The sequence below is a fragment of the Bombus pyrosoma genome, linkage group LG2 (assembly GCF_014825855.1).
Source record: "Bombus pyrosoma isolate SC7728 linkage group LG2, ASM1482585v1, whole genome shotgun sequence".
Taxonomy (NCBI): domain Eukaryota; kingdom Metazoa; phylum Arthropoda; class Insecta; order Hymenoptera; family Apidae; genus Bombus; species Bombus pyrosoma.
In genome coordinates this window covers 14013617-14039801 of record NC_057771.1, presented here as the reverse complement: position 1 = coordinate 14039801, position 26185 = coordinate 14013617, and the positions used below count along the sequence as shown (strand labels likewise).

The following is a 26185-nucleotide window of genomic DNA, read 5'->3' as shown; positions in this document are numbered from 1 at the left end:
CATGATATTTATAACAAGTTTCTTTTATTGTTTCAACGCGCAAAATTCCGTGTATCTTGCACACGTGAACCAGGCAGGCTAAGTATTTACGTTTGTTTCAGAATAAACGAAAGCACCACAAGATCCCAATTCCTGGCGTACTTCAGTTTCTCGTCCAAAGCGAGCGTATCCGTTGGTTGGCCAGTAAAAGGCGGAGATCCGAAGAACAACACTGGTGAGTGAGCCTTTCTTCCTGTTGCAGCAACCTGTTCCATTTTATCACCGTTTTATTTTATTGTCCAATGACATTCATAAAATTTAAATTCACGATATTTTTGCTATAAATTTCCATGTATAAAATATTATTATTTAATAGAAGGAAGGATATATGTGGCCAAGTTATAAAATAATATTTAGAAAGGACACTCTAAGACCTTTTCTTGTGGGTTGTAACTTTCGAATCTCGACAGATCTCAAGGGTAGGTGATAAAGCGCAAGGTCTTATTTTACAGGTTTACGCAGGAACACTTAAAAATCTGCAACGATAAAACTCGATCTAATTTTCTCAAGATACGAGGAAAAAACTTTTCTTGTAAAAAATTTCGTGGAAGTTGAAACGAAGTTTGAGTAAAACTTATGTTAATGTCAATTTTGAATACCAATCGAAACTGCAACGAAAAATGTAATCTCTTCCGCCAAAAATGCTTTGTACGCCACGTTTCGTGCTTCAATGAGCAATGCAAACTCGCACCGCGAAATCATAAGTCAATCAGGATAGCTAGAGCAATCAAACAACACGTAGAAATTAACAGCGCCAGGTAAATTCACCTCTTTGAGGGATATCGAGCAACGACGAGACCGAACGAATACGCTAAACTGTCCTGCCTCGCAGATCAAACATTGATCTAGATCGGTTTCCGGGTTCGTTACCGATAACTTTATCTAGCTGTAGGATATTATGCGATTGTATCATTAGCGAGTTCATTTTCGTCTGTAATAGGCAGACACCTGCGGTTCAAACGCGCTACATCGATTTTCAAGCCGGTACCTCGGCGTACAAACCAATTCACCGTTTCGAAATTAACGGATCAGCCTCGGGATACCAGATTAGTGGAGCAATGTTCAATTCCAGATAAGTTTTACTTCACAAACGTAAAGTAAAGTAATAAAAATGTTATTTAATAACATTGGAATTTTTTATGGCCAGATCTAACAAAATACAAGCGCGACGTTTATTTCGCAAATTCTCCTTGTGGAAAAATAAGAAAATAATAATAGGGTCAAATATTTTCGTTTTCGGCTTAGTTTTCGAGAAAATCGGATTTGAAAATTAATACTTGAACGTGGCTGATTACCGACTGAATACGAAAAACAATCAATAGGATGTCTTTCTAGATGCGAAAATAAGTAAAAGATGTGAAATAAAATGTTTCCTTTTAAGGTTTCATTTTGAAGAAAATATAGCTGAAACATTTTTAATTAAAAATCGGTCTAGTGCATGCGTATGATAAATTTTCAAATTTGCCTTTCTTGGAAACAAAGTGTCTTGCGAAAGAATTTTATTCGACATTTTCGATTTATTTTTACACATAGAACGACCTCCTGACGATTATTTAGTACTGTCTAGTCCGGAATTATTCATGTTCGAGTATATTTAGTAAATTTTCAAACTCAATTTTCTTGAAAACCGAATGAGAGAATTTTATTCTATGTTTTTCACTTATTTTTCCGCAAGGAATCACGTTGTGTACGCTTTTACATGCTACTCGGCGGGACTCTGTATAATTTAAAGATATACGAACACGATACAACACAGCACAGTGGATATGTGTTAGAAGAATCTAACACCCACGCGTTCTTTCTGTCACTCATTTCAAGCGAAATATGCAAATATTTTTAGGACACATCCAGTCACGTTCACCCAAAATCTTGGGTGACCACGTACTCTTCTTTCACATCCTAATCTCAACGCTAGATTCTTTCACGTATTTCTGGCATTCAAAACTCGGCTACTTGCGATATATAATAGCATCAAGTTCTCATTCCTGCTAATATTCTCAATAATAAAATGAGTAGTTACAATAGGTAATTGAGTAGTTTGACTTTATACCATAGTAGTTGTCATCAATAGACGACGAAATGAAAATTTAGTGAAATACGGCTGATGTTAACGGGCAACCTGTTTCGTATCGCAAATTGTAGTGTATTTAGACTCGTCATCCTTTTTGCATTTGAAGCGAACCATTTGTAAAAATGTACCCGTAAGGGGTTATCGGCTCAAACGAGTCGATGCATGCCGAATCTCCATATATAATTCGTCAAATCGTTCTTTACTCACTATCGATATCCTAACAAAATTCCACGCTAGAAAATAATTCTCATTTCTACGCTAGGGAATCAAAGAGGAAGAAATGGAAACAGAGCAGATCGAAAGAAATTCTGATTCGCAAGAGAAGATTAAAGAAAAAAGAGAATCCAATTTCAGAATTCGAACGTCGCAACGGATCACTCTAAGAGTATACACTATCTTCCATCTTTTTCGCGCAAGATTCACGGCAAAGAGGAACAAGAACGAGACGAAAGAAAAAGGGGAAAGGTTCTCGTGACAGGGGCGTCTTGGTAAGAGTATTCTTTTCCCGAGTGAAATCCTGGAAGAAAATGTGAGAAACGCTCGGCTTTCGAGGATCCTTGGTGTCCGTGGAATCTTTGCACTCGACGTTAATTCTGAATCGATGGAGAACTGAAAACGGTCGTGGCCATGGACTTTCGAAAGAGAGAAATAGAAGATTGCCAGAAAGGATGGGACGAGGGATGAAAGCGATAGCAGTCGGTGGATGCATGAATTTCCTTACGCAAACAGAGAAGAGGCGTAATTTCTGCCTAGTTAGAACGAAAATTATGCGAGCTTAAGTGCGAGATCGTCCGGGCTTAACCGAATAAGGGCAGTTTAGGATCCGTGGAGAATTTAGACTGACCGAGGTAAAGCGTTAACGACACGAGCTCTCGACCACCGATCTCCATAGAAACTTCTCTAATTTGCCATTCTAAAGAGTAGTATCACGATGTTACGACCTAAATTATCTATCGTGTTCGTAACTGTTCGAATCTTGGTCGATAAAGAATTCCAGAGTGGAAGTTCAGCCACGCTTATTGCGATGTAATGGAGATCCATGTAGAGAGAATGTTCAATTGCGACGTCAGAAACTAAATTATTAAATTCTGTTTTTTAACATTACGTTTATAGAAGAGAACATTTGAAGAATCGGTTAGTATTATTTTCGTCGCTATTTTTTGCTTCAGTTAAATTCTATAATTTTATGAAGTTTGATGTACGAGAATAGAATGATCAAATAACAAGAGATCTTCTTGAGAGAGATATTTTTATTTGTTCAATTTGGATTTTGGAATTTGGAAAAGCACGATAAATATAAAATGCCAACGTCGAAGTAAATTTCTAAATCAGGCAGCGCATTGGTATTTTTAAATCGTCAAAAAGAAATCATGGGAAACGTAGGGAAACGCTTCTATTAATATTTGACCCGGTGTTCGGCTATCGATGCGACGAAATTGCACGTTCCAAATTGGCAGGTAGCTGGATATTTTGGGAATGCACTGCTGCGCGAATGACTCTAATTGGATAATGTTTCCTGGTGCAACATTCTACGCATTAATGTAAATTTCACAGCCGTTCTGCTTCGTATTCGCAGAGGCAGTATAATAACGAAATTGGTCGTTACGACAATTTTGTTTAGAACGTTGCCTTATCTCGACGCTGCAGCTGTTTAATGTAGCGCTTAACCCTCCGCAATAAACAAAAAGCAGCAGCCTCTGCATCCTGTGATATCTGTGTTTCTATATCAAATCATCGAACTTCTACTCGTAGAAAAATATCGCTAAAACCATATATATATAACTTTTGTCAGCTTTCCTGATAAGATTAGTTATAATCACAAACGCTTCTTGGATCTACATAGGATCATCAGCATACAGGAAAGTACGAAAGGTCTGATTTATGATTTTAATCGAAGGATCCACGCGTTCGATAACGTGCCAATTATCTCCACATATTGTATTCCGCATACATATTACTTACACGCACATTGCACCGCGCTACGGGAACAATGAATAATTTATGGAGACCGAAATTGAGCCTTACGCTAGTAGCGCGAGCCTGTTCGATCGATACAGCGCAGATTATTAACGGCGCATCGAATTGAATTTCGCTCGACACGCGAAATCAAAATGATGAAATCGAGGACAGGATCGTAGGATGAGGTTGAAAAGGGATGTAAAAAAGAAAAGAAGAAAGGAGAAGAAGGGAAATAGTTGGACGTCAAAAAGACCGGTGCTCCTACCGTTACATAGATGTCACATTTTTACGACGTCCTCGTTCACTTTTTTTATACGACACCCTATTTCCTGGGAACAGCGTGACGAATGTGTGTCCATTCCACGGCGAAATAGCATTCGACAGGGTGGCCTCCGGTGGATATTCCTACAAGAAACTTAATTCGTTGTAGGGTATATTGAGTGAAAATGGACGTTCACGACTTCATTTAGTATCTCCAAGGGAAAAGAACAAAAAAGTAAAGAGAACGCGTTAACTAGCATCAGAAATTGAAACAGGACATAAACCATATCTGAAATTCCAATCGTTCGCATAAGAGTTTTGAGAATTCTCGGGATTTCTATTCTAATATTTCGAACGACACGTTCTTGTGCGTTATTTCAACTTAATTACACTGTCGTAACTAGACTGCTGATATTTATGCAAATTCGTATCTTTACGAATATGATCAAAGAAACAAAACATAGGCAAAGATCTACTTCGTCCAATAAATATTATACCGAGTACTCTACTTAGATTACTTTACATATGTTCGCGTATATGCATTCCGTGGATTTTGGTATCTTCAAATTTTCAATAAATGGATAAAAATTCACAGTCCAGTCATTCGCATAAAGCTTCCGAACTGTGAAGATAAATATCGTGAAGAAAGTAACTAACAAAAATCTATATCTTTGTTATATCATCCCAGCGAAAGCTAACGCAGTAAGAAGCATCATAATTTCCACAAAGCAATTTCTAACTATCATCAATCTGTACGTGATATGAAGAAATGGCAACGATAATGTCCTCGCAAAGAATAAAGAAACGAGTATATAACTTCCTCGATATCCTCGAAGCAGCAGTAACAAGTACATAGAGGAAGTCTCAGTACTGATAAAAGTAAGTCTGAATCACCGCGTATTATTCGTACACGTACAAACACGATGCACGTGTGCACCGAGCTATTTCGTTGGTCGCGTCATACGTTTCCAAGGAACGGATTTAAGGTTTCCTTTACAACGGGCAACGGCACGCTGCCTGGGGTACTAGCGAGTGTATCGATAGGAAGGTAGAGTCGAGGCGGAATGAAGGGAACGACGGTGTGCAGCGTGGTAGAGCGGTCGTTTTACCGGTGGCGGAGTAGCAATAAGAAAGGTAGAGACGGATGAATCCGCGCGGTGGTAAAAGCGGTGGTCCGGGGTGAAAGCTCTTCCCATCCCCCTCTTCTCTTAACCCACCCCGTACATAGGGAACGCCGGTCCACGTATAACGAGAGACGACAACGATTCTCGATTATCCCTGGGAGAAAGCCTGGGGCCTTCCATATGCGCGAGACGTACGATTCCGGACGTCGACGTGACTCCACCCACAGGATGAATTCCCTTTTCTTTCTCTTTTTGTTCTTCGTTCTCCTTTTTTTTTTTTTTTTTGACAACCATCGTGTGGCCTGGCTTTATCGAGGTTCGTGAACGAAAAGAAGCGAAGGGAGACAGAGAATAGGAAAGTCGAAGAAATGAGAATGAAGAGAAGAAACGAACGAAAATGTCGCGGTCGCTTGACAAACAGATCAATCGTTCGGTCTCGCCTCACTTTCTCCTTCTTCTTCCCGCCACCGTATAAATCCGTTTTTGCCCCCTTTTGTCTTTTCGTTCCGCTTCTTTCGATTTAATCCAGGGGGATTCCGTTTCCCTTGTTCCAGCGGGAGAAATCGTACAAAGAGAGACATTCTTAGGAAAGTGGAAGAGGTCGATGATTCCACAGTGATATTTCAACGCGGCTCGTATGGAGAGGCGTGAGTGTCGCACCAGTATAAGTCAGTCGGTCGTCAGACTGTTCTTGTAGAAGTGAAAGATCATTTGGTAAATCAGAATGTTTTCCAAGAGGCTACGTCACATCCCGGGGTTGAGATATACGAGAAAAACGTGTCAGGGAAGGGTAACCAGCCACTCGGAAGAAAAACGAACCGTCGACCGATTGACAAACAAATCAATCGTCTGGTTTTACGTATACGGTCCTCTCGTCGTGTCTGCCAATTTGTCTGAGAGACTTCAGATGCTCGATGGATATATTTCAATGTGATACAAGCTGGTTTTAAGCGTCAGAATGTAATTTCTTGTTAAAAACAGAAGTAGAGAAAGAAACAAAATTGTGATATATTTAAAAAAATACATTATACAAGAAATGTTGTATGAAAAATATATATCGAAGTAGCACAAATTATACTATAAAGGAATAGCATGCGAATAGGAAAGTGTACGGTTTATTGCTTTCTTAAGCGGCCTATAACTTCATCTCAAGAACATTCTACAGCTATCACATTCACGCTACTTCCTCCAGAAGCTCGCCAAGAATATATTTCTCCTGCAACACACGAATCTTCGACAGGCTGCTGCGTAAATGCTCCGCCACTTTCTCTCTTTCCTACTGTCATCCCTAAGAGGTAGTCGTGTCGTGGCATTTGTCAGATTTCACTTCCCTGCTTGCGAATTTGGCAATAACACTTCCGTCGATAAAGAATTCCAAAAAATATATAGAAAAATATTCGTTTGTTTATCGTAACTTTAATTTCCGTATAAACTCCATTTTCATATTTCGATATTTTTCTATATTTTCACCAAGCGTAGCCAATTTCATTCCATGTAAAAGCGAAAACAAAAAACGCAAACGTAATTCAATAATAGTAACTCTTCAAAAACGATGTTTAAATTTTTTTATATAACGAAATAAGAATGGCAAAATAAAAATAAAATAATATTTGAACGACTGGATTTTTCTCGTGTTTTTATATCTTTAAGCTGAAAATAAACGAGCGTATGAATATTTAACACTAGAAATACAATACGAAAGTTAAAAAAAAATTTGCACGCTGATATCGCGTAATTCTCTTCAAAACGTTATCATTAGACGAAACGATGTTGAATATTGATGACACAGTCCATTTGCAGTGTCGCTATGTGTTATGGTAAATATGACGTGTTGCGAAAAAACAAACTTCGCGTTCGATCCTTTCGCCATCGAACTGTTTGCATGCCAACAGAGAGACAGCTACAGGGAAGAGAGAAAACTTGTTCGAATATATGGATATATAGAATCTCGATGTATACATTCGGTTTACATTCTGTCTTCCGGGTGACCTGGCAAACGTTTGCAAAGTAGGCGAAATCAAAAACGTTTCGCCGGTTTGTGCAACCTATACCGGTTACAACGCGAACGTGGCTAAAACGAGGGAACGATCGAATTGAAAAACAAAATGCACGAAGGAAAAATCGCGATGGTTGCCGAAGTAAATTGACTTTATTCAATTATATTGATTTGTTTGCGTGCCGGAACGTAGACCGTCTTTTTCCTCCTTTTATTATTAGTTTCACTCTTTTACCGTTTGCACTTTTAACCCAGCTTTTTGGTAACTTTTGAAAAGGAACAAATAACGATCGGAACATGTGCAACGAGTACTGAAGCTCTTCTTTCCTTTTTCCGTTTTTTAATAGATTTTGTATGCAATAGACAGTAGGTATCACTATTTGAGTGACGAGAATTATTATATCTTAATTGGAGCACTGTAAATATCTTTTTATGATACATCTTGCAGGTAGTGCACAAATAGTGGAAGTGAATAATAGCGTACAGCTGACACAGCAGCGTAGGTTAAAGTAGTAGCAGACATGAAACTTTTCAATGTATACCTTTTTATAGACGGTAAACGTTAAATGTTACTATTTAAATAGTGAGAATTATTAGATTTTTAATAATGTTATGAATAATATTTTATGACAGAAATTTTAGATTGTAAGTAGTAGCAGTCAATAATAATGGATATCTGGCACAGTAGTATACATCGAACTCTCTAGATCAGACACGAAATATAAAGGTAATAAATTATTGACTCTAAAGGCATTAATTCGTTCTTTTAAGGTCTTGGTTATAAAAAAATCAATATATAAAAGTATATTTAATAGCAGGTTTATCCCTTTAATCTTCTCCTCTGCGGCAAGGTTTTCATTCTTTCCAGACGAGATAAAAGGATTATTCGTTTGGCTTCCTTCAAACGTTGATTAAAATGCATTTCGGAGAAGATATAACAGATTCTTTTGAATTTAATAAATAGACCTATTGTTATACAAAAAAATTTACGCTCTGTATTTGAAAATTAGAGAAAACTTTTCTCTCTGTGCAAATATTTGCTTAACGCCTCCGTTCCTCGCTTCCTCTTTCTCTTATTCCAATTTTCTTGAAAACTGTGCTCGTTTAAGCAAACGAATCGACTCGCGGTATTTTAATTAACACGTCTGTTCAGCACGAGAATTTGGCCACGAACAAGTACCTTTCTAACGCTAAAACATTCCATTAAATACTTTGGTTAAGAAAACAGCATTGTTACAAAGGAAGAGAAACTGTTTCGTTAAAACATATGCAACCGGTTCACGGTGTACGATACTACCAACATTCGGTAAAATATCGAAGCATAAGTTATTGAATCAGGATCGAATATTCATGCTGATATTAATTTATTTGGCGATTTTTACAATGATCTTGTGTGTAAGTGTAAAGGTAAACGTAGAAAGTCCATTTAATTACGATGATGTGTTTAACTGTGGCGAGTGAGAGAGAAAAAAACGAGGGAGAAAGAAGGTAGAGAAAATACAGGTTGAAGGAGAAAAACGGAGAAAGGAACGGAATTAAGCGACTTCGGACGCGAGCAATTAGGTGGAAAAAGAACGAGCAGAATTCAGTGCAGGAAGCCGAAAGGGTGAGCCCGAGCGCGAAAAAATATGCTAAAAGACAAGGTACAAAAAAAAAAGGTCTCGAGGACGCAGAAGCCATTATATATATTCAGACAAGCTTTGGCGCCCGTGGATTGGTCCCGTCCTAACTCTAATGGATCCACCCATTATGACAATTGCATCCTCCGGATATATAAAACTAAACAAAAAACATGGAGGCAAATAGGACGAACAAGTGCAACAACTATGCGCTGTCATCCTCCGACGCCGTGTCAGAAGAAAAAGGCAAAGAAGGTGGCGCGCCGCCGCCTGCTTCGCGCCAGAAAATATCGTCTCGCCTCGTAGAGATTCTAATTCAAGCTGGCAGGATGTAGTACGAATCGGTGGCGTCACGGTGCACTATGCTTTTAACCTGCTTTGTCAGAAGACATACCGTCCCTTGTCATTGATAGTGGCATAAATAAAAAGAAAATGACTTCTCTTTTTATTGCGCGAATATGCTTCATAGATTTCCATCATGAATCTCCTCTGTTATCTTTTATCATGCAAGGCATGTGCATATTTCTTAATCTTTATTGGCTACACGTCATAAGAAGCGCATGATGAAAAGATAACTAAAATTAGATAATTACGAAATAAATTCCTAAGAATAAAAATTTGTAAAATGATTGTTTCAAATATTAATTTTTTTCAAGTTATTTTATTATTGTATTAATGTTCATAGTAGGTGAGAATAGAATTAGTGAATATTTATTACGTTAAACAAGGTGCCAATCTGTTATTTTTTAGGTTTAATTCTAACGTTAACAACAGATTGACAGTGTCAATATTGAACTAATGTTTGTTTCAATCGAAAGAATGTTTTCGTTTAGAATTATATTGCTTCCTATTTTCAACTTCGTTTGTACATGAGATTATAAACGCTGCCACATGTCTCGCACTTTACATCCGAAAAAAGAAAATGTACAGCTAGAAGCCGATTCGTAAATATCACACCACGTCCAGTCACACTATTTGCTTGTTAGACAATATTTGTTTTAGCGTTCCGTCGCTGAACCTCTTCTCTGGCAGTGTGGATTCACGTGCATCTTTCGAAAGCAGCTCTTAAATTTGCTCGCTATTATGTGGCCTCGCTTGCTGACATCGCAATTTAACTTATACTTTCTTTTACGAATCAATTTTAATAATAAAAAATAACTATCAAAAGAATAATTATTGATTATTATAAATACAATTGTCGATATAAATATCAAAGTTATTTTCAGGAACCTCCCACACAATTGAATTAATATTATTTGTGAAATTTTACAAGTGACTAATTACAAGTTACCAGAATTAATGAATATCCTTACACAATAACAGCAAATTTTATAATAAAACAATATAAAATTCTGTAAGCACGAAGATTTATAAGTATTGATTTGATTACCCTATTCGACAGAAAATTGTGAAATCGCAAAGAAGAAATTTGTGATCTACAACTTTTAACTTGTCATTTTGCTAATGCTGTTAATTAGTAAGTTATTAAGCAAGGACGCTCAGATTTTGAAATCCTGAAATCACAGCTAAAATTGTAACAACTGCTTTAACAACACAATTTCCGATCTGCAACGCAAAGTATCGAAGCGGGTTTGAAATTTTTTTACCGCCGTATCACGTTTAGTTTGCAATATCGCGATTCACGTTCAACGATCGAGCGTCGTTTTTCACGCGGACTCTTCGTTTTTCCTCAATCATCGTGGCGCACTTGAACTATCGATGGGCGTCGAACTGCGCCAGCCCCGCTCCATAACTTTCCCGTAATGTCCGTACACCGTGCGAGCGCCGTTGGGCGCGAGGCAGCGCGATTAAATCGCGAACTGATATTGGCATACGGGGAAATTTACAGCGAATACTCTGCGACGTTTCTAACCGTGTTTCGCGGATTTTAATTGAATGTCTGACCCGCCGCATCCCTGGCTTTTTTATCTTCCCGCTCGCCTCGAATTTTCGTCGCGACAGAGTTTCCATTAAACGAAGTCGAGGAAACGAAATTCGGAAAAATTAACAAACAAAAAGTCGTGTAAACGAAGTCAAGAAAAATTGATAAAAAAAAACATTTCATCGACGTTAGGTATGATTAATATGTTCGCGGTTTCGAGATTCCTTTCATTTCCGAATATATTTTTTAGATTACACTTCTTTGTTCATACCTTTAAAAATAGTGAAAGGTTCGAGAAGATTCATAAAGCATTTCGTATAGAGTTTAGTATTGGACATTTTTGATCTTCGAAACTTGACAAATAAATCTTACACAATTTTCAATTGAGAAACATAATGAGTTTCCGAAAGTATGAAAGTATTAAAAAAACATAATTATATACGTACGTAATTATATTCGAGGAACCAAAAAACTGCAATTTTCTATTCTCGTAAGGCTGTCATAAATGTTTTTATGTGCTTTTAGAGTGCGACTGGTATTACAAGGATACCGATTGCCTGGACGGATGCGTGCTAGCGAGCCCTGGATATCCTGGCCTGTATCCTCCGAACATCCGGTGTCTCTACTCGATTACTTCCGGCCCACGGATGTCCATCGCGATTAACTTCACCGCCGTGCTTCTGCCTGAAAAGTGAGTACGCCTATTCAGTGTTTCTCATTGCACTCATTTATCCTCTTACTCTTTTTACATCCTCACAAACGACGGTAAATACTTCTTTCTAATGAAAGAAGCCAATGTTATCTAGTTACATCTTTTAATCACTTAGAATAATTTGACAAACCAAATTTGTTGTATAATAAATTTTCTAACATATTTTATATTCTTCCTTACTATGTATCATATCGTTGACTTAATTTCGACATCAAGATGAACGATATTTAAATGACGTTTATTTAATGCATTAGCATCTAAAATTTCAATCAGTTTTATAGAAAAACTCTTGATTATCAAGATATCTGAGTGATTCTAAGTGATTAAAAAATCTTGATTATCGCACATTACGATAAACATACTACAAAAGCAAACATACAAAGAGAAATTTTTATTCATAGTCTTGTTTACATACCACTTAACAGCTTACAACTTTTCTGACATTAAAAATAGAAAAAAATCGAACAGGAACAATTTTGAAAATACTATCACTATGGGGCAACGATTTTCACGTGACGCCATCATTTCAAGCAAATAAGATTTCCAGTCACGGAACGGTGGTTCCTGATATTCAACACGTTCGCAAATATTTAAATAACAACCACTCGTTCGCAGAGATACGGCTGGAAGCGTCTTGCGTCGAGTGGTAGCCCCTCTCGCCGCGTACAGGCTGTACCTTTTAACGTCAGTCGACAACGAAACCAATTTCGAACGTCGTGTGAGAGGCCTCATGCAAACCTCTGATGAGACGACGGACTCGAAAATGTTCCGCCGAAATTCAGGTCTATAGAATTGTCGTGAGTCAATACGAGCGTTTTTCGTGCTTACAAGGGGTTGCAGACCTTTTGTGAAGCTCCGCGACAACAGGGTTTGATAATACGTTCTCGTTCAGCTGCATCGTCGACGAGCCACAGCCAGGCACCTCATCACTGGTCGAATCATCCCCTCGAGCGGAAAGAAACACGTGCGAAACTCCTGTTATTCCGTGTATCGAGTTATCTCCGAGCCCCTCGAGCCAGTTCGTCTTTCTTGCCTACCCCTCGAACGATTTCCACATTTACTCACTCGCGTTTACTTTACGAGAATGCTTTTGCAATCGAGGGTAGTTTCTCTTTTATGAGGTGTTTGCCTGTGTTTGTTTTGATGGCGAAACATTTTTCCCTCTTTGTTCCGTTGCGTTTAATTGGATTGAAATAGGAAAGAAAAAATTTGAGAGATCGTTGGCGGAATTGCTGCAGCTGAAAGGAAAGGCATTTTCGAGAGCATGATTTTTAATGTAGTATCACGCGACGTATGTTTTATTAAGACAGTACATGCAGTGTGCGTTGAAAGTTGAAGAGTATATTCTGAAGAGAAAAAATGTGTTCACTACACATTTCTTGAAAAATAGGAAGCTCAATTTTATACTTTTATCAATTTTCTACCGTTGTCAGATTTCTTTAATGCAATAAACTGGACTCTAGGCTTTTCTATATTTCCACGTGTCTTCGTCAAAAGCACGTTCACAGTGTAATGGAAACGTATTGAGTTCGACTATTAAACAAATTGACGATAAAGATTCTCGTCAACAGGTAATTCATTCCAAATACAAAATTCGAAAGAACGACAGAGAATAGTCGGTTGTTTATCAGTTTTGAAGACCAGTTCTAAATCTTTTCTAAATTGCACATCAGGTTTCATATTGAAAAATAATAATAAACTAAATTTCGATAACATTAGACTAGTTTTTGGTGCAACGAATGGTATTATAGAATCTGACGGGCGTCCTGCTTTCTATTATAATCACGAAACAGCAAAGGTAGTATGCATCACGAAGCTGCTCGCGTGCGTACTCTTAACTAGTTTCGTATTTCATTACACGCTGAATATGTATAAAGCATCGTTTCTCGGTTCTCGTTACCGCTTGTTTTCGAACTTCGACAATTTACCACGAGCTGTAACTTCAGTCCATTATCCTCCACAGCCAACGCTGTACGCGTGTACGTGTATGTATGGTAATCCGAATGGAAGATACGCGCAGGAAATCTTCGCGCTGACTGTCGCGCAACCTAAAGAGGGACTATCAAATCACCACATACTGCCTCCCCTACGAAACGTTGTGTCTCAGCTCGTTAACAATGTATACGTTGCTTCTTAACCTAGATTAATGATACATCGGATTATAGTCACGTGCAATCTGTCGATCCATCGAAATTAATGGAAACTGCTTCCCCAGTAACTGTTAATCCTATGGTTTGCCGGAAAGTACCTATTTAAACACGCATTAACGGTGAATTATAGACTTCGTAGCATGATCGATGCTATCGCGGTACCGTTTAATGATTGATGTGAATTTCTTGAAAATATAAGTAGATTATTACGGACGGTGACGAAACTCAAAAGTATTGACACAGATTTCCTTATGTGAAGTTTCCTTCGCGCGAATATTTCTGTAAAATATATACCTTTTGAGTCTAGGGTTAAAATACATTATAACTCATTATTGCTAAATTGCTGTATAGAGGAGACAAATACTAAAAAATATGTAATGGACTATTTTTAGCGAAGCATAACATTTCAATGACTATAAAGCAGATTCGAATTGTAGAGAAGAAAAAGTGGTCTGTATCAATATTTTCGTTCATCGCTACATAAAATTCGAGAAATTATTTGACGAAAATTTTTCTCTGAATTCCTAACAGCCTATCATGTACATAAACCAATTCTTCAAGTATCGTATCATTGCGTTATCGTTCTTAGAACGCTGAGTCTTTTCAATGCGGACTCTGCTATGCAAACATAGACAGCGTTATAATTAGCTAAATCTAGAATGAAAAAGCGACGTTTAATTCGTTTAAGGCGTTGAAAGAACGAGTTTCGTGAACGAAGAACTCGACAAAGAATGATTCGTAATTCCTGTACGGTGACTCGAAAGCGAGAGAGGAGTAGAAAGAGGGAGAAAAGGGGAAAATAATCACGGTACATGCAAGCAGTGCGGCGCTTTTTCGCCTTCTTCATTGCCAGTGACTAGTTTTTTACTGCGCCGGCTGCTGGAAAGTACTTCCATACGAGGGGCAGACGTCAAAAGTACACCAAGCACTTCCCTCTTCTTTGAAACGCGAACATGCGTTCCGTCTTTCTGTTCCGTGTTCCCCTTCACTTTCTCCAACATCGCGCCATTCATCCTCGTGACGGACAAAGCAATTGAAAACCAGCCTATGATCCGTTCGAAGCTTTTCGCGGAAATTTTAAATCGTACAATTGATATTTTAATCGAAATATTCTTATGGCGAACACTCTGAATGTACTCTTAACCTTCATGCTTTTAATTTCTTCAGCTCTAGAAAATTTGAAACTGCTTGGAAAATAGTATGTTACAAGTAATTACTATAATAAAATTTCTTTACTATCTTTTAGAATGATATACTTTTACATCAACGGTAATCAATTTCATGTTACATGAAATTTTGTCTTATATATATATCGTATAGCACAGTAAGTTGAAGTATTGGTTATTATTGATTATAAATCTTCAATAATCTCCAATACAAAATTATAACGAATACGGGATGTAGCAAGTCGTTAACAATAATTTTGTCCGCATAAATGAATGAATATTATTTCCAATATATACTATTCCGATAATGTGATTCAAGTAAAACACAGACAGAAATATTTTCAGAGCTTTGTATTCTATCTGAAAATCCCATTCCGACAGATAATTTTTCGCGTCCTCGTTTAATTGAGATGTACTGACATAAAAATTAATTTTTTCTGACGATAGAAGATGAAAGAATCGTTAGCAATTCACGGGAAATATTTTAGTGGAAACAGTCTGTCTGATCATTCTGGGTGTAGTACGAGGATCTAAATCCGACCGCATTTTGATTCCAGAAGCAGCAGGATAACCCGCAAAATCGTTCAACTTCGAACGTATGCGAATTTTACTCGACCTGCATATGTTCGAAGTCAGCTTTCACTATTTCATCCACAGAATATCATTTCAAACTGAAAAGTCAATGAAGAGTTCTATGTCGTTCGCACGTTTCCTTTTTCTGCTCTGGTATCTCTTTGTCGCTTAAAATTCAGTTGATTTTTTTTCTTCAATCTCTCTCGTAAAGAATCAACGTCAGAAACATACCACCATGCATACAAACATACACACCATATATTATGTCCGTTGTTTTCTATGTCGTCCTTATTTAAACAAACAAAAAGATTCTTAATGTTTAAAAAAAAGCTTTCTTGCGTAAAATATTTAAGCGAAAGATTAGAAATAAATAACAATTCTTTCACTCTCCCTTCAAGTTTAAAAAGTTTCTACCGATAGAAAGATTCCCAGATGCCTCAAAGGACGCAGCAACGTTGAAAAGAACGAAAAGGAGAAGATTGTCTTATCATATAAAAATAGAGCCAATAATCAGATAACACGTTGTAGCCCCAATACACTGGAATATTTATGAGACCTTCGCTCCACTTTCATCCTCGTGGTAATAAATTCTCATAGAATATGCAATCCATTTTGATTTCCCAGCAAGACAAACAACGACATGTGACAAGTCAGAAGAATCCCAGAGGACGGAACTTATTTTCCTCTGTGCAACGTGATGGAAATTCTAAATAATCTCACGCACTGTTCTACGTTTTATCGCCATTCTACTGAAACACTCTAACAAACGAATGTTATTCCATGAAAACGGATACGGTGATTGTTTCATCGTTTAGCGGCACGGCAAAAATTGCACGAAAAAGCTGAACGGAAGTTTCGACTCGCTCTGAGCCACGATTGTCTTAAACTTCTCTGCAATAACTCGGTGACTGGACAACTTTTTCCCGCGACACGCTAATTGAAACGAGCGAAATATCGTCGTGAAAACGACGAAAAAGAGAACAAACGGACAACCAACGACTGCGGTTGCGACTGCAATTTTAAATAACGATTAATCGTATACGCTGGCGGTCGCTCGCTTTACTCGAGTCTGCATGGAAATTTCTAACAGCTGGATACTAATTCGCCAACAATATCGTTGCATGGAGATTCCATAGGAAATTACCAGTTTTTCCGACATTTTGTAAAACAACGCGAAAACTGTCGATTGCGACTGGGGATGAAGCGGAATTGTATTTTAAAATGTGGATCTATGGAAAATGCATAAATATTCGCTATCATCATCGAACAACGGCCAAGCGTTTATTAAAATTTTGCACAAAATTTTGCTTATGATATTTCGATAATTTCAACAGATAGAATGTAAATATTCGTGCGAATAAATACGTGGTAGACTTGTTAGTGTGGAACGATAACTACGAAATTAACAGAATTTCAACAAACGCGTGAAAAAGAATGTGGTTTGCTAATTAGGAAAGTTGTAATGGTGCACAGGTTGTCTATTAACATTAACTGGCTCGAGAACGGTGCACACGAGTAACGATAATTACCCAGCGACACGTTTTCCGCTGAGAATCCTGTGACTTTGAGTCGCGAACCTTCTCGACATACCTATGGAAAAGCAAAACTAGGTTAACGACTGTAATCGATCGACTTCCTTTTACAAAGATCCTACTATTTCCTCCTCTTTAACGAAATTATGTACACGTTTCTACTTCGCTATTATGAACAACTAAAACAAATATTTGCCTTTTCAAAATTTTCCAACTTGTATCACATGCGTTAACCATGAAAAGCATCAAGGCTGCAAACTGTAACTTACTTTACCTTCAAACATTACCACACCTATAAAAATATCCACGTAGTGTAACTTCATTTTCCTGAAACATTTTTCGAAGAGCAAATACTTCACAATAACTGAATTTTGTATTCTCATCACTATCACCTTTCGTTGAAATAACAGGGACTCAAGTTTATTTAACTGATATGTAAAATTCTTTGCCAGATGAAATAATAAACAAACTTTCTTACTCGACCAAAGCAACTAAAATCTAATCAATTAATTAAAATTTCTCTGCAATACATACGCTTCAAATAAATGAAATTCAACAGAGGAAGAGATAAACCCACCAAAATAAATCCATAAAAAAGAATAGTTAATCCAACCCAATTTTCCTTTAATCTCAACTACGAACTATAGTAGAATATTCTCGCCACTTATTCGAAAAAACGAGTAGAATCGTCATGAAAAGTAGATCTTTGCATGAGGTTCGCAACAAAGGGAGGACGATATGTTCTATGCGCTGTAGCCATTTGAATTCCCTTTTCCAGCGGTCGGCCCGGAATGTAAACCGGCATCCGGATAACGGCCGGGTAACTTGCTCGAACATCTCATAGGGATCAGCCCTAAAGGATTCAAGATGGTCAAATGTACGAACCATCTCAGGCCCGTTCCTCGTCCCGATTCATTATTCAGACCTTACTTTCGCCTCGCCGTTTGAAAGACGCTGATCGCTCTCCATCCTGGCGAATTCACACGGTGGCTGAGCCTCGCCTCGGTCAGTTCAAAACGAAGAACGGGTTGCTAAGGATAAAACTGGTAGCCACCGCCCTCATCCATGCAAACGCCGAAATTATTCCAACTACACCGCAGCAACACTGAGACAGCGATTTCTTACCAGTGGGGTCGACTTCGCTCTTTCTGCCCTGTGTCTTCCACTCCCATGCAAATTTTCATATTCTCTCGCGCCTCTTTTTCTACTTCTGCTTTCCTCTGCTGCCCGCTTCTATCTCGACGTTCGTCGAAACGCGAATAGCCACGGGCTTCGTGTGTAACGCTGGACCTCCGTCTAATGAGAAACATGAGATTTTTAGGATTTTCTGGAATGGTTGTGCTCAAGTTCAGTTGATTGTTTGGTGCTGAAGTAATTATTCGAGATTCTTGAGGAGTGATACTATACGTTTTTCTTCCATTCATTTCACATCATTTTGTCGAGTGTATAGTTTTTATACCGAGGTGATAGTTTTTTAATTATATTTTAATTGACTGAGATTTGATCTCTGTTCAAAGGTGGTAGGATATTTAGTGTTTCTTTGGAGTATTTCATACGCCGGTGTGAAGTTTATAATGTTTCTACTGGAGTAGTAACTAGTTTTATTGTGGGTATTGGAAACGGGAGAGCATTTAATTTTTGTTTGTTAATAGTGTTCCTTTGGAATATTTGAGTTTTCTGTGATTCCATGGAGTTTATATTATTTCTGCTGAACAGCACTTGGTATGATTATAAATATTGATGAGAAGAAAAGATTTAATTTTTGTTTGAATGGTTTAATGAGTAAAATCGTTTAGAATATGACAGGCGATTTTTCTTCTGACGTCTTGTACGAATTGATAAACTACCTACCGAAGTGTCATTAGATCTTTGATAAACGGCTCGCATCAGGAAGCTTAAAACAGGTTCAACAAATTTCCGTCTGGTACGCGTGGGATATACAAAGCGACGAGCAACATCGATCTCGTTCCAGGACATTTGATTCGGCTGGTTTTATTAAATCTGTCGCCAATAACGTCATGGCCTATGGATAGAGTGTTCCGTAGTCTTGTGTTATTAACGTTGTGGCCATCTGTCACTGGTATCGTAAAATTCTGCGTGTTGTACGTTCATTGATTCGTAGCTTCCTATGTTCCCATCAATTGTCCTTCTCTCGGTTCCCTCTAGAACAAACCTCAAATACTTTGAATCACGAAAACACCACTAGACCTTCACAGCTCTCTAAATCGTAACAATTTTACAATTCTACAGTTTCGTGGAAGAAATATTAGATTGTCCCAAAAGTTTCTTTCGTTTTATAAGAAAATAATAGATACACAACATTTTTTGTTTTATATTATTTTATTGAATTATGTGTGATCCATTTTGTTCTATTGGAAGAAAATCGTGCATCTATTATTTCCTCATAAAGCAAAAGAAGCTTTTGAGACGACCAATATTTCTCGCTTACTCTACGTATGAACCTTCGCCGCATAAACATTTGTTAAAGGAGGACTTAACATCATTCTGAAAAAAGCAACGTATACATGAGAACATGATTTTTATTTATAGTAATGTTTATCGTAGTTTTAAAAATCACGCTTGAATTAAAGAAAAGATAAACATAGAGTTGGTAGGAACGTCACAGTGGTACCGCACTACGTATGGTCAGACACGCATTGAAGAATTATCTTGAGTTTGAAACAATAAAATTCATTTGTGAATTGGTTTCTAAAATTTATGCATGACAAACATTAAATTATGTATTTCTAGAATCTGTTTTCCAAATTCTACACTAAAACGTATAAAATTCCTATAAAAATACTACAAAGGAATAAGCGATTCTGAATTAATCTCGACTAAACTAGATCATAAGCGGTTTATTTCTTTCTAGAGTCTCAGATTGTTCTTATTACTTTCGAAACATAAACTTTGATCCGTGTGTTAGTTAATTTTGTAACTTTACTACATCACTTCCTAATCTTAACTCACCAAACTTTAAAGCATCCCGAAAGTTCTTACGCCGAGTTTTATCATACGGAAAACTTCAGTAAGAGGCGTGAGCCATTAAAAATAATTCAAGGAGTCGATTCGAAGGTTCGCAGTGTCACGGGTGCAAAATAATGGCACGACTCGCATCGTCCTTAGCGATTCTCGTTGGCTGGAATTTAATAAGAACCGCATAAAGTTAGAGCGGATTCCCGTTTATTCGAGACGGCTTCCCGCGCGTACCTGCGAGCCCAGGGAATATGTGTTCCGCGTACGTAAGCGTTGGTGTATGTCTGTGGTTTTCGTGTGTTCGCACACTTGTCGGATCCATGTGCAACATAAAATAGAGGGAAATAGAGAGAAGGAGGAGCTGAAAGCTTTTGTACTCCCCATCCGGAGTCACCTAGCCGCGAGGCCAAGCTTCTGCCGCTGCTAGCTTACACTCGCTATTGGCTGCTAGTATATACGCCGCTGGACCCGCAGCTTTTCTTGTCAAGGAAACTACGTTTGCGTATCTCTGTGGCGCTAGACTGCGTCAACAGCGCCGCATTAACCTAAGACTACCGAAATGGACGAAAATTCCTTACAGAATTTATCGTCGATTTTAGCGTATCCTTCCGAGTTTGTTATTAGTGTCTGTTCATAGTAAAAATGTCCAGGATCCTCCATATATATAGTGGCTACAAGAAGTACTTGCATATCATTGTGTTTATTATAGCATTTACACATTGCTTAAGTGCGAGTACAATTAAATTTCATATCATTTAGCACGTATCACGTGTCGGTTAGAAAATTTGATTCTATGAAAATGAAGTCTACTCGGATAGAAAAAAGGAGACGGTTTTAACTATAATATATGATGCGATGAAGAGAGGAACGTCTTATTATATTTAAAAATATAAACCATCTTTTCTCTGTACGATTATTTCAGCATCGTGGAAAAGCGTGAGATTAATTTAACATTGTCATGCAATTGGAATTTTTGCTACTTTGAGATATTGTAAGAGTGTCTAATTAGAATGTGATCAGAAAGATCGCATATAATTGTTTAGTTTACAGCATATTTAAAGACCCCCTAAAGCATGTTAAATTGGAAATATTTCAATCGGAAACTTAATTAGAATATGATTCAAAGGAATCTTTTTCAAGAGATAAAATAATTCACATGCAAATTGCCAGATAACGATGCGTCAAACGAGAAAGTTCACATGTAGCAGAAATGTTAAACATTATTCGTAGACTTACATTTATCGTGGAACAGTGGCTGGCAAATATTCCGTGCTTTTCCATGCTTAAGTGCACGCTTTCCTCGTAGCAGTAATCTACGAGATTCACGCGAATCGCGCGTGGCTTTCAGTCAGAGGAAGAAAATTTCGTCCTACGTCATGCGGAATCCTTGTTTGAAGCGGAAGAAGAGGCGAAAAAAAAAGTATGCTCGAAAACTGCGTGATATTAAAGCAGGAAGGGAATCTTATTAAATGCGGGTAAACAGGCGAGAAGATACACGAGGTCAATCCGCGGTAAACGCATTGTAGATATTTTTAATTAAATATTTCCACGGTTAGCGGTGTTTTTACGTGCTAGGCATTCGGTGTACATCGAAAAATGTAATAACGTTGGCCGCGACAGCCATCGAGAAACTTTTACTATGGGGATAGGTACGCGAACGCCGTCCCCGCCCTTTCCCGTGCGGAAAACAAAATTCCGTCGTTGTGCCATCCATAAAAATGCTGAAAGCGACGAATCTACATCCTATTAACGATGCATTTTCGTTTGGTTCCCCGACACGAAGGGACGTCGCGTGGAACATTAATTAAATCAGCCCGGGACCGACGTGTTTCGGTAATTAATGAAGTGTCACGAAAATCGAACAATATGCAGATACGGTGAGGAGTCTGACACGCGCAATTTCATCCAATAAAATCAAGTTACACGCAGCTCGTCTGCTCAGCATTCGCGGATGCTATTGGAAAAATTGAAAATCACTTTAACGATGATCGTTATCCTCTTATTCGATCTGTATGCCGCGAACTATAACTCGTAACTATAAAATCGTGTCATTGATAACCATTCCATTGGTCGATCTCTATTTAGTTTCTGATTCCTCGGTTTATTTGATCAAGAGGTGATCATTAACAAGAGAGTAGAATTCTATTCGTATTTCGATAAAATATAAATTCTTTTTAGGAAAAGTGATAGAATTAACAAAATGAATAAAGATTGTAATCATGAGACCAAGATTCCCTGTCTTTAGCTTACTTCCAGCTGAATTGACGGCGACAGTAAAAAGATGATAAGTACAAGCCGATTCTTTTTCGAAATCAACGTGAATATATCAAACGATACATACATATGCATAACATCAATATTTATGTAAAACATTTCTCCATGAATTTCCAAAATGAAATTACATATCCATAGTTTTTAACTTTTAAAAGCAAGCAGGGTTACTCACGGTTTTCTCAAATAGATTCTTGTATCGCTTTATAATATAATGTACCAGCTCGGTTTTATTTTATAAACACACTTTCCATTAGAAACTATCGTTGTTCTCACTGACCAAAAACTTTCACAGTATCATCTTCATTTATAATAATATATAGAATTATACATTACACAGAAGGACAAATGAAGAACATTATTTAATTAAGTGAAAATGTCTCGGGTAAATATTGTCCGTGCTACGAGTAAGTGCCAGTAGCCAGTGCCTGGAAACTTCAACGAAGGCGACACTCAATTACCACGCGCGTCTCGCGAATATCCCGTCGCATTCGTCGTCGTTGCAAACATCGTAACGAAACGTCACGTGGTAAGGCGGTAGACGAGATTATTACGGAGGGTTGCACAATTCCATGTGGACGCTCAAACGCCATGTAACGTCGAACTCTTCTGTCTCGACGGTTTTCTCGTATTCGCGTTTCCTGTGTGACACGCGTCATTTCCACGGGATGCTATCTGGTCTCCGGTGCTAACGTTTGACCGTGTGCCACATTCTTGCGCAAAATGTATCTCACGTGGAAGATAACTCCCAAAGGCAAAGAAGAAACGGGCAACGATGGACGAAGATAAAGTTGCCCCTAAATTTTCTACCAGATAAAAGAAATTGTTCAATTTGTTAAGGAATTTCATATTTAACGTGGCAGAAACTAGAGATAAAAGAATTTCTCGGCGCGCGTATGGGAAAATTTTGGACGATAAGTAATACGTATATAGTTTATTAGGAGTGTTGGTGACCTTGATGTAAGCTCAAATGGATCTGATTACTTGAATTTAACTGACGATACTTTAAAGACACTTAACACATTCACAGATAATTTATAATACAACCTAGACTTAAGATTTATTTAAATTTTTACGTAATTACTTCAAAGTACAGGATGTTACAAAGTATGTGTGGGATATTTATAGGCGCGATTTTAGATATCAAATCCAAATAGAAAAATCCATCTTGAAAATGATGTTTGAGACATATTTTTCTCGCTCTCCTCGTGTTTCTGAATCTGATATAACATTCACGTACTTTGTAACGCCCTATATATTTTCTATTGTCATTCCTAAATTTCATTTATATATTCTTTGATCCCCGTCCACCATAAACTGTTCAAATTGAATTTCCTCGACGGCGGTTATCCCCTTTGTGTCGTCTCCCGGTCTAATCGTCATAAACGAAATAAAGCGACGTATTGTGTTAACGCAAAGTACCCAGAGGCTCGCTTCTTGTGTCCACGAAAAGTTCTTGCAGCGAGGCCAACCACCACGAAAAGGTTACAACGCTTCGATACGGTAGGTTGTGCATCATTCGTTTCTTGTATTCAACAACGTTGTGTACACGCATACCAGAAGAGGTTCCACGTGTCCAGGAAACTAAGGCTCGTAACTGAAGATAATTGGCCGTACATGCGTTGTTCTCTCATCCCTTGTTTCATGAGCCATTACCCTGTTGTTCCACGAATTTCCTCGTCTATTCTTTCACATTTCGCGAGCAACAACCACGAGCCATGTCGCCATCGGGAGGAAAATTTTTCGACAACTCTCTCCGTTATCCCAACGTTTTCACGGGGGGAAACCGGTTTTAATTTGCGAAATGAATTCTTGATGGCGCGACGACGCGCGGCACCGGACCCTCATAAATCGGTCGTCGCTCCATGAAAACGATGTTTCCTCATTCAACGTCTCGTTCGTTCCTTCTTCAACCCTCTCTGCCATGCTGTATCTACCGTCTCTACCCTTTCCGTCGTGTAAATCGTTTTCCGACGAACGAATTTACGCCGACGATTTATTGCGGCTGCTTTGCTCGCGTCGAATTCCCCGACATACCACCATCGTTTTTCATCGGCCGTATTAAGGCTTCGACGCAACGGCCGTGGATATTTAATCAAGCCGACGCGATCGATTCTCCGTCTGCGATTTAATAACGACAAATCGCGCACTGATTCGAAACGAGTGTTACATAACTCGGGGTGTAGCGCCGACGATCGATAGGGAAGGAGTAAGGCGGAGAAAATGTTTCTGATAAGATACAGCGAAGAAATTCCTGTTGCGTTGTGAAAGGAATCGGTTTCTGGAGGTTAATAGAAATCTATAGAAATGACCGTGTTGATATAGGAACGATTGAATTTATGTGCAGCGAATTGGTTGTATTTGGTAAAGCGAATGGATGTATCCGAAATTTTATTTCAATTAGTTCGAGCTCACTGAGTAATTTCGAAGACCTGCTTATAATTTGACTGTGTTCCCATATTCCTGCAATTAATTGCATTTTTGTAAACATATTTCAATTCAATAAAATCAGGAATGTAAAGAAGCGTATGTTACAATTTGACACTGAGAAGAGTCGTACAAATTGAACACTGGATTTAATTTAATATAGAAGAGTAAAGAATAGAAGGCACATAAATATTATTGTTTTATTTGAAATTTTACAAAAACCTACTTTTAACTCAACAGCGTATCGCTACAATTTTCTAAATTCCAACAAAGAATTTCCAGTTAAAGGTGAATGAACTGTAATTGTTGAAAAGCCCGTTATCCCGCCCAATTAACTTCCGTGACACATGTCTGTTACGAATAGCAATTTGAAGGGTCGTTTGCTCGGTTTCCAACATCCCAGTTACTTGTCCCATTAACGCGTCAATTTTCCGGTCATCGATCGTGAAGGTTTTGGTAAAACTAGCCGACTACACACGCGACGAGAGAAATGGGATGAGGGTCTCCAAACATTTAATTATTCGAATAATTTATTTACTCCAGTGAAACACAGCGCGAGCTGCGAGAAAGTAAACTTGTTCATTATTTCGATAGGCCGCAACAGGATGTTTGGTGAAATCTGCTAAACTAGCAGCCACGAAAAATTGAAGGAAAATTCCTGGCCACCGTAGCGCGAATATACAACTTTGACCTAGTGACCAGATTTTTCCGCGAACTCCCACGATATTTATTCGTTTATTTACCCCGCCGAAAATGATGGCCAGAGTTGAAAAGAGAGATACCGCGTTGTTCCGTCGCGCGAGGCTGCAATATCGTCCGGCAAACGAGCATCATCAAACCTTTCTGCCGATGTAATAACAGCTGACAATCTCTGACGTGGATTTTGCAATAACTATGAAAATGCTGCTGCGATTCGGTGGGTTCTCTAAAAAGTACGAGGATTAAACGCTTTATCCGCCCACTCTCTCGCCGGGAGTTTCGTTATTTCTTTTGAAACCGTACGAAGCGATGCGTAAAACGAGGCGCTTGCTACTTTTGTGGACGAGACGGACGAATATAAACAAAAAGAAATTTTCAAGATAATTCTTACTTTTACGTTTTCACGTGTATATTTCTACAGTTTCGTTGGAAAATATCGACCATGTAAGAATTCGTAGTACAATAGAACTTCATTCATATGAATTTATCAGAGGACAAATAATTTCTATAACTGGAATTCATATAGTAGGAGTCTATTGATTCTTCCCACTACCAATGATCCTTTGTTAGTATAATAAGAGTTCACATTCAGACAGGTGGATTTAACCAGTAGAAGTAGAACCAGTAGAAGTTTGTTTGATCGAGCACCAATTGAGATTTCTTTCAAATACATGGAATTCGTATAAACGGATATCTATGAACAGAATTAAAAGTATACGTAATACATA

General features: G+C 38.1%; 1 protein-coding gene across 8 annotated transcripts in view; it reads left to right on the top strand.

Annotated features, from left to right (window-relative positions):
• LOC122577820 overlaps positions 1 to 26185 on the top strand; it is a 266738-nt gene that overhangs the window by 165139 nt on the left and 75414 nt on the right. For all 8 annotated transcript variants that reach the window (XM_043749453.1, XM_043749448.1, XM_043749456.1 and 5 more), the window contains 2 exons: positions 102 to 214; positions 11477 to 11642. In XM_043749453.1, coding sequence (XP_043605388.1) covers positions 102 to 214; positions 11477 to 11642 — 279 coding nt within the window. The remainder of the gene's footprint in view (positions 1 to 101; positions 215 to 11476; positions 11643 to 26185) is intronic.